This window comes from Apium graveolens, chromosome 4 (assembly GCF_009905375.1).
Source record: "Apium graveolens cultivar Ventura chromosome 4, ASM990537v1, whole genome shotgun sequence".
Lineage (NCBI taxonomy): Eukaryota > Viridiplantae > Streptophyta > Magnoliopsida > Apiales > Apiaceae > Apium > Apium graveolens.
In genome coordinates this window covers 42,331,202-42,340,489 of record NC_133650.1, presented here as the reverse complement: position 1 = coordinate 42,340,489, position 9,288 = coordinate 42,331,202, and the positions used below count along the sequence as shown (strand labels likewise).

Genomic DNA, 9,288 nt, shown 5'->3' with positions numbered 1-9,288 from the left:
GCTATAAAGCTAGACTTCCCAACTACAAATAATGAAGAAGAATATGAAGCTCTGATAGCTGGCCTCGGTATAGCAGGGACACTGAGAGTCAAAAACTTAAAGGTCTGTGGAGACTCGAAGTTGGTCATATCCCATGTCAAGGGAGAGTTTGAGGCAAGGGATGATACGATGACTAAATATGTCCGCCTAGTAAGGGCTATGATGACTCAATTCGATGAATGCCATGTTGAGCACATCCCAGGGGAGGAAAATGCTAAGGCAGATGCATTGTCTAAGTTTGCTTCATTAGAGATAGAGGAAAGTTCAGGAAGTGTATACTTTCGCGTTTTGAAAACGCGGAGCATTGACATTAAGCTTGTAGCCCCCATAGGGCTGGAAAATTCATGGATAGATCCTATTAAGGCCCATATTCAAACTGGTTGGCTGCCAAATGATGTGACTGAAGCACGAAAGTTGGTCGTTCGAGTTCTGAGATAATCCTTGATCGATGGGATTTTGTACAACAGATCTTATGTGGTTCCTTACTTAAGATGTCTCAGGCCCGATGAGGCACACTTGGCTCTTGAAAAGGTACACGAAGGCATCTGTGGGCAACACCTGGGGGCAGGGCATTGGCTCATAAAATAACCCGTTTAGGCTTTTATTGGCCAGGGATGATGGCTGATGCCAAAGAATATGTGAAGAAGTGTGATCGTTGTCAGAAACATGCACCGATTGTTTGACAAGCACCCGAGATGTTGACTTCCATCAACTCTCCCATCCTATTTGTCATGTGGGGAATGGATATACTTGGGCCTTTCCCCATGGCCACGACACAAAGGAAGTTCCTGATTGTGGCTATTGATTATTTTACTAAGTGGATTGAAGCTAAACCTTTAGCCAAGATCACAACTAAGCAGGTTGTACAATTCCTGTGGGAAAACATCATGTGCACATATGGAATCCCGCACATCCTGGTCACTGATAATGGAACACAATTCAACAACGAAGAGTTCAGGAAGTATTGCGAGGAGAATGAGATTGAATTACGGTTCACCTCTGTAGCTCATCCACAAGCCAATGGGCAAGCGGAAGTAGCGAATCGTATAATTATAGATGGGTTGAAGAAGAGGATTGAGAAATCCAGGAATAATTGGGTGGATGAAATACTCCTAATACTTTGGGCTTATAGAACTACTTGCAGAGTCATCACCAGAGCAACTCCCTTCATGTTAGCATATGGGGAAGAAGAAGTTGTTCCTGTAGAAATATCGCACTTATCTCCCCGAATCCAAGCTTTCAATGCTGAGGAAAATGAGGAGGGCCAAAGATTAGCCCTGGATTTAATAGATGAAGTACGAGATGCGGCGCACGCAAGGATAGTGGAATATCAGAAGAAAACTTCTTTTTATTACAACCTAAGGGTAAAAGAGAGATTCTTCAAGCAAGGAGATTTGGTCCTAAGGAAGTGGAAACCTCTAGTATAGGGCAGAAAGGAAAGTTCACCTCGAATTGGGAAGGACCATACAAGATTAAGAGCATTCAAGGAAGGGGATCTTACAAGATGGAAACCATGGATGGAAAAGAAGTACCTCGGGCTTGGCATGCTCAAAATATGAAGAGTTTTACTACATATAGGTCGAACTTATTAAGGGTCGAACCCTCGAGGAACATGTTGGTGGACGAGTTGTTGCCTATCTTATGGGCTTACCGAACTACCTTCAAGTTCACAAACGAAACAACCTCGGTCATGCTGGCTTATGGAGCGGAGGTAGTAGTGTTGCTGGAAATTACATATGTATAACGAAAAGTTGAAGCTTGCAAGCTAGAGACTAACAAAGAAGGCATGATGGTAGCCCTCGACCTAATTTATGAGGTCATGGATAAAGCTAAAGCCCCTCAGTGAAGAGCCTCCCTCTACTACAGTCGAAGGGTTAAAGAAAGTTTCTTTAAAGAAGAAGACTTGGTCTTGAGGAAGGTTGAGGCATCCGGAGTTGGACGTAAAGAAAAGACTAGCCCATAATCGGAGAGGGCAATTTTGAGTTAGAAACCATGAATGGTGAGAAAATGCCAAAGTCTTGCTATATCATAAACTTTAAGGTATTGTGTATGATAGAAAAGCAAATATGTGGCAAGCACAAAAAATGTGCCAAGTACTGAAATAGCATGCAAGGAATTGAAAATAAAAACTGTTGAAGGCCCGAAGAGCCCATGTTTTATCGAAATTAGAGGCTCATAGGTGTCGTAGTCATTCAAGTGCAGTTAAATTAAACTCGGGTAACGATTATATACCAGAATATCTTGTACCTGAAGAGTTCAAGTGACATAAGTGAATGTTTGATACATGCAAAAAGAAGGTTTGTAGCCCCAAGAATTCCTCGCTTTTTTGGGCTTGCAATATACAAAGCCCCATAGCGTGAATGCATCTAACAAGTAGAAATAAGGTCGATGAAACCAATTTCTATTCAATGTAAGGGTTGAACCCATATTTCAGGATATTATCTACTTATGCAAGTTTATCTTCTTATCTATCAATTTATTTATGAGCGAGCATCTAACGAATGCAAGTCCTGAAAGACCAATCGCCGAAAATAAAAGATATCTGCATAAAGATAGAAGATCCCGAAAGATCACAAGTGGAGTCCCGAAGGACAACTAGGATGCACACTGAAAATGTTCAAAGTCCATAAAGGACCGAAAACAGATAGAAGAAAAATAAAGAGCCATAGCAGGCATATGAAGCCATGCAAGGCTGCGATGGTCACTCATCAGAAGACCTTATAGCCTCGACACGTACAAACTCAAATTATGAATTGATAACATAGATATAGGTAAAATACAATTAAGTTTGAAACCCACAGCGCCTAGGTAGCGCCATTCCCAACCGTCGTTACAATACCGTCTCCTAGGCGGGGGTAACCCACTCCCAGGATTCATGATCGAATGAAGGAACCTTTTTCTTATTAAAAGAAAAAAGGAGAAATAAAATGAAGTAAGTTAATGCTCAACCAATACCCAAGTGGTGGAATTTTTTCCCGTGTTCAACAATATGCTTCCTAGGCAGGGGTAACTCACGCCTAGGAAGGCTTTAGCCAAGAAAACATTTGATTAACGCTCAGGAAGCAAGGTTTCTATACGTGTTTTCAACATACCTCTTAGGCGGGGGTAAACCACGCTTAGGAAGGATTCAGCCACGAAGGCTTTCTTTCAATGCCGGGGAAACAAAAATTTTGGGCGTATTTGTCAACTTGCCTCGTACGCGGGGGTAACCACGTCTAGGATTGATAGATCCAGACTCCAACCACGCCTAGGAGATATTATTTATAGGCGTGGAAAGGAAGTTGTTTCCTAGGCGGGGATAACCCACGCATAGGATGGAGATGCACAATCAAATTATTTTATGAATATTTTATTCAGAAAATTAAAAAAAAGGAAGACAAAATTCTCAAAATAGAGAATATTATTTAATGCACGATTGCATAAATTAATGTCTGATGACAACAAAAAAATTACGAGTAAATTCGTAATTTGATATATAAATTCCTTAAAAACTAAGAAATTTAAAAATAGAATTAATTAGAAACAATTAGAAATTAATTTTAAATATTATTTCCTATGCAATTAGTTATATTATGCACGATTGCACAAAATTAAGTATGTCTGATGACACAATAAATTATGAAAAGAGTTCATAATTTTATATTAAAAAAAAAAGAAAAAAGAGGTGATAAAAAATGACAGAGAAAAAGACAAAAGGAGATGAAGAAAGAGATAAAAAAATTGATGAAGAAAAGGACAAAAACAAGAAGCAAAAGGCAAAAAAAAGAAGAAGAAAGGACAAAAGTTGAGCAAAGCCCGGAAGCCATGTTTGTGGTCGTGGTTAATATACCACCTCCTAGGCATGGGTTACCCCCGCTTAGGAAGGGTGTTCCCGTCAAACCCATTTTTTGATTATTCTATTAATTAAAAAATGGGCAAAAATGAAAATATGATTAAAAAAATTCTGAAAAAAGTATCCGTTTGTATAAAATAATTTCTAAAATATTAGAAAAAATACCCGTTGGTATAAATTAATTCCTAAAATTTTTGAAAAAAATATATGTTGGTATAAAATAATTTCTAAAATATTAGAATAAAAATACCCGTTGGTATAAATTAATTCCTAAAATTTTTGAAAAAATACCCGTTGGTATAAAATAATTCCTTAAATATTAGGAAAATTTATAAAAAATATTCGGAGGTGCGGAAAAAATCTTAAAATATTAGGAAAAATTCTGAAAAGTACTTGGAGGCATGGAACAATTCCTAAAATATTAGGAAAAATCAAGAAAAATACCTAAAGTAGGGAAAAATATTCTTGAAAAATTAAAAGTACCTATGAGTATCAAAATATTCCTGTAAAATTTGGGAAAAATCCCAGAAATTAAGGAAAAATTCCTGTAAATTAGGAAAAAATTCCATAAATTAAGGGAAAATTCCTGTAAAATTAGGGAAAAATCCCAAAAATTAAGAGGAAATTCATGTAAAATTAGGGAAAAATCTCAGAAATTAAGAGAAAATTCCTGAAAAATAAAAGAAAATTCCTAAGAAGAAGGAATAAGGTAAGAAAAGTAATAGGGAGGTTCTAAGACAACTTGCAAGGCGAATCGTTGTAAATGTGTAGGTCGCTCCACACTTTACGTAAAAACGATACCCTGTAAGGGAACAAATGGACTTAACTTTTAAGAAATCTTTTACGGTTTCCTAGAATTTGGGGGGCAAATGATATGAGCCTAAAATTAGCCTAGAAGTATAATTAATGTTGAATTGATTAGACCTGATATGGTCCAATAACGAAGCCCAATTAATGAGGCCCAAAGCCCTGAGTATTTATTAATTTCGTAATTAATAAATAAGGGGGATTACCAGCTCATTAAATGAGTCCTAACGATGATGTAATTCTATAAAAGATAGCCTCAAGGGCACCTACACCAACTAGGAATCTGATTCCTCTATTGTAAGACTTCAAAGTCTATCCAACGTCTGAGAACTTGATCAACAAGTCTCCTAACCCTAGTCCAATTCAAGGACTCTCGACATCTATATAAGGACTCACCCCATCAATAAGAACTACGTTTTTTGGCTTGATTCTCTAATTCACATATATACGTAGTCATCTCGTAAAGGCCGAGTTAAGCTACGAAACACGAATGCAGCCATTAAAGACCTTGAGCTCCCGAATCTTAGTAATAAATACAACAGTTAATACACCCTAAATTTTTTATCCATAACAGAGTTAAATGCACTTTGTACCCCAAACAAAGTTGAAAAAACAATTTTGTACCAGAAAATATAACTTGCACCCCTCAATTTACTTATTAAGTCAGCATGCACCCTTTTGCATATTATAATTAAAATAATAAGGGGTAAAACAGGAATTTCATTTTAAAATGTAAATGAATTTTAGTTAGAATTTCAACAATAAGTTAAAATATTTATAAAAATGATTTCTTGTATATTAAATATTAATATTGATCAAAGTATTTTCATTGAATGCACTTTAAAATCAAAACGATGTCAAAGAATTTAAAATAAAATAATTAGATTTAAATTAAGTATATAATTAAAAATATATCAAAAGTTATTTTGAATTTAATTTTGGTAATATTATATAATTTTTGGTATTAATAATATAATTAAAATATAAAACCTAACTATATAATATTATTCGAAAATTTTAAAGTTATTATTTTATAGCTATAATAATAAATCTAGTTTTTAATATAATCTGAAAAATAAAAAATTTAGTTTAGTTAATATTTTACTGAAATTTCCATTCTACCCCTTACTTTTTTAATAATAACCGTCGAAGTAGTGCTTTCTCAATTAGTGGGTTGAAGTTGAGGGGTGCAAACTGAGTTTCCAATACTCTTAATACACATTTGTTTTTGAAACAAAATAAGATGGTGTAAAGTACATTTAACCCTACAATTAATCCACATACTCTAGATATGATAATACTAGACTGAAAGTTGTACAACGGATAACAAGGTAATGGAATGCAACACTTGCAATATATCAAATTCGAAAGAAAAATGACAAACATAGTACAATTATATAAAATCAAATAACAGGTCCGAATACATCAGGATGTTGATTTATGTTTTGATTCATAACAGACATCTTAAGTTAAATAAAAAAAATGGATGCCTAGTTTGTTAAGAAACAGGCATGAAATCCATCTTGGCCTCCAGATCCCAGCCCCTGCCAACGAGAAATAGATGATGCGACAGGTGAACAGAAAAATATCATATGACAAAAGGCCAAAGGAAGATTTCTTATACCTTTCTGCGGCTTCTTTCTTCAGTTCTTCAATATGAATTCCCATAGTAGCACATGCAGCTTCGATTTCTATATTTTTCTCACAAAGCTCCCTCCATTGTGCTGATAAAACATTAAGCTCGTCCGCAGTTTTTTGCTGATAATTCCAGAACTGTTATATGCTTAAAAGTAGATCCAGCAGAAAAATATATATCTTAACTGTAAGTTTAGAATTCTAATAACCTGATGTTTTTTCCTTTCTAAATTCACACCATCTATCTCTTTCCGTATCTGAAGAGCTTCTGCTTGCACTCTGAATATTTAAAAAATTAGAAGTACATAATTAGAAAGTGAATACCGGGGCTTTAGTTTTTATCACGGAAATCAAACACCTGTTCCATCAATCAACAACACTCTTTTAAGAATTCAGAGCTCTTTGTTTCCACAAAGAACTCAGTTTATGCAAGTACTCAGGCTATAGATTTTGACAATGCCCAATTCTGTCAGTATGCATACAATAAAATATTCCTGGCTTCACCAGACTGGTGAGAAAAACTCGAACTATGTTTCCGGAGAGAATCACATGTCCTTACTCTAAGAAGATCATAACAAGACATTTATAAAAGTGATAATAACTTACTCTTGCTACATAGTTGTAGCTTAACCGGCATGAAATTATTATAACAACAAATAATTTGCAACATATAATTTAATAACTGCAATATATAATTTTAAAAAGCAGAGGGACATGTTGATTGATGAACTTCAGAAGGAATGGTACAGAAAAATATCCTGGATGAAGTAGGATAGACAAACCTTGATAACATCGCTTCTAGGCGTTGGTTGTGTTGTATCCAGACATCAGCGCCATGTTTTGACATCAATTCGAGATTTTCTAGCCTAGAAATTAAAAACAAATGTGACAATAGGAAGACGAATGCCAACATGTAGATGAAAGAGAAGAAGTCGAAAACAATATAAAAAGGCAAAGCGCGGACATAGGCAAAGAAAGAGGATAATATAACTGGTAAAGTGAAGTGCAAACCAAATTTAGTTCATAAATGAAACACAAAATTGTTAGAAAAACTCACTTTCCCATATATGATAACATAAGAAATTGAAAGACAATACCAGCTCTTCTTTATCCTTAAAATTTTCTAATTCTATGTTTATGAATTTCAAGATGTGTCTAAAACATCTGAATTCGAACAAGAACTAGCTTTCATATATTCAGAATAAACTATTACATAGGCAAATACAAACAATCCCACCACTCTGATGCAGATGAACAAACTTCAAGTGCAAACAAATCTGACATAGTCAACAAACAACTAGCAAGGCATAATACCTGATCACCTGATGCTGAAGCAAACGTTGAGCTTTTTGAAGAGCCTGATTCCAAGCAGCCTCATCATTCCTTTTGTTAGCAGATGGCATTTCCAGGCCATACCGTGACATATCTAGAGGTACAGGTGGCTTTGAAGCTCTAACTCTTTCAAATTCCCTGGCAAGCAGTGGATGATTCTGGGGATTCGATATGAAATAGTTAGGGTTAGTAACTATTTTCAATATTACAGTATATCTACTTGAACTAAAAAGAATGCTACACTTAAACCAATATGTATAACAAACTAAATCTCGTCTTTTCCACAAGTGTTAGAGCTGTGGCACACAATGCACATCACAGAAAGCATATTACTGTTTATGTGTCTCTAGTCTCAGAGAATATCGAGAATGCAAAATGTAAGTCACAATTGTAATTGTATTAAGATGGTATAATCCTCACAAATTTATCTAAAATGGACTGCCATTTATCCTCCGTCTAGAGTAATTTGTTACTCTGGTTATTCCATACAAATAATCATCTAGAATGACCGTCTCAAATTTTAACATTTAAATTAGCTTTATACTGACACTAGTAAATAAATCCCAAAACCAAGTGTCATATAACAGCTACACGTAGTAACTGCAGATAAATGAAACACCAAAGACATAACAGAGGTAAACAAATAACTAACCATGAAACAAAAATGTAATAAACACGCCTAGGTTTGAGAATAAACATAATTATCAACACATGAATCAAGCTCTAACACTCCAATTAACACACCTAGCAACAATCAAAAACTCTAGAATAAGTTACCTGGAGATTGAAGGGGGGGATGGGAGGGAGTTGTTTGAGAAAATCGGAGGGTTTTTTGGAGCTCATTCGCATCTCGTTTTGAATCAAAAGATCCACTTCTTCTTTCACGTATTCATCGTCGATGTAAGGGAGTGCGTCTATTACGTCGCCGCCGCTCCACCACGACGGACGACTTGACGGAGGTGCTTCCAGCATTAGTACTACGTCGCCGTGGGTGTTGTTCGCCATTGTTGATTTTAGACAGATACACACTTGCTCTCCCCACACCAATACTGGAATTTTACTTATAAGGTGTTTAACCCATCCGGATTCTTGTTTTTTTTCAACCCAATAACTAAAAATATTTCTTTTGAAATTTAAAATCAAATCAAACTGGTTAAACGCCAAAATCAAATTAAATCGGAACATAAAATAATGGATTGGTTCGTTTTTTAATCATGGTTTGAACTTCGGGTTTAATTTAATTGGGATTTTGAAGAATTTTTATGAATTTTAAAAATCATAAGGTATTAAGTATCGGAGAAAGTCTTTTAAAATCTGAATGTATTCAATTTAAATTTTGAAAGGTCAATCAAAATTTGGTGGTATTCATGGATTTTTTTATTTAAAAAAAGTTGTGGATTTTGATGGATTTGCTAGTACATTTTTAATATTTTGAAATATCTTTAAAATACATGAGATTTTGATGGACATCTGAAAAATGCCATAAAATCTGCAAGACTCTACAAGATTTTTGGATTAACTCTATCAAAATCCCAAACAATTAAAATCAACGAAAATCTTTTAAAATTCATAGATTATTAATCATCCTTTAAAATTTGAAATGAATAGACCCCCCTAATCATTCATTTTTGTTAAACTTACGA

The 9,288-nt window shown here is 34.9% G+C and overlaps 1 protein-coding gene across 2 annotated transcripts; it reads right to left on the bottom strand.

The window, feature by feature from the left end:
* Positions 1-6,054: 6,054 nt before the first annotated feature.
* LOC141717952 (pre-mRNA-splicing factor SPF27 homolog) lies at positions 6,055-8,754 on the bottom strand. 2 transcript variants are annotated; one of them, XM_074520254.1, is made up of 6 exons: positions 8,423-8,754; positions 7,628-7,803; positions 7,096-7,179; positions 6,523-6,592; positions 6,303-6,451; positions 6,055-6,222 (listed from the first exon to the last, which is right to left on the bottom strand). In XM_074520254.1, the coding sequence occupies exons 1-6, from the start codon at positions 8,648-8,650 to the stop codon at positions 6,177-6,179; spliced, it is 753 nt and encodes a 250-aa protein (XP_074376355.1). In that variant the 5' UTR covers positions 8,651-8,754; the 3' UTR covers positions 6,055-6,176. The 2 variants fall into 2 exon arrangements, with proteins under 2 accessions (XP_074376355.1, XP_074376356.1); XM_074520255.1 differs by having other exon boundaries at positions 6,303-6,436; positions 8,423-8,752.
* Between the last annotated feature and the right edge of the window lie 534 nt (positions 8,755-9,288).

What these genes read in the sequence shown, in the direction of transcription:
- LOC141717952 (XM_074520254.1), bottom strand. Translation starts at nt 8,650, where the DNA reads ATGGCGAACAACACCCACGGCGACGTAGTACTAATGCTGGAAGCACCT. An exon ending in CTTCAGCATCAGGTGATCAG is followed by an intron (nt 7,180 to 7,627) that starts GTATTATGCCTT and finishes TTTAATTTCTAG; the next exon opens with GCTAGAAAATCTCGAATTGA. An exon ending in AAGAAAGAAGCCGCAGAAAG is followed by an intron (nt 6,223 to 6,302) that starts GTATAAGAAATC and finishes TCTCGTTGGCAG; the next exon opens with GGGCTGGGATCTGGAGGCCA.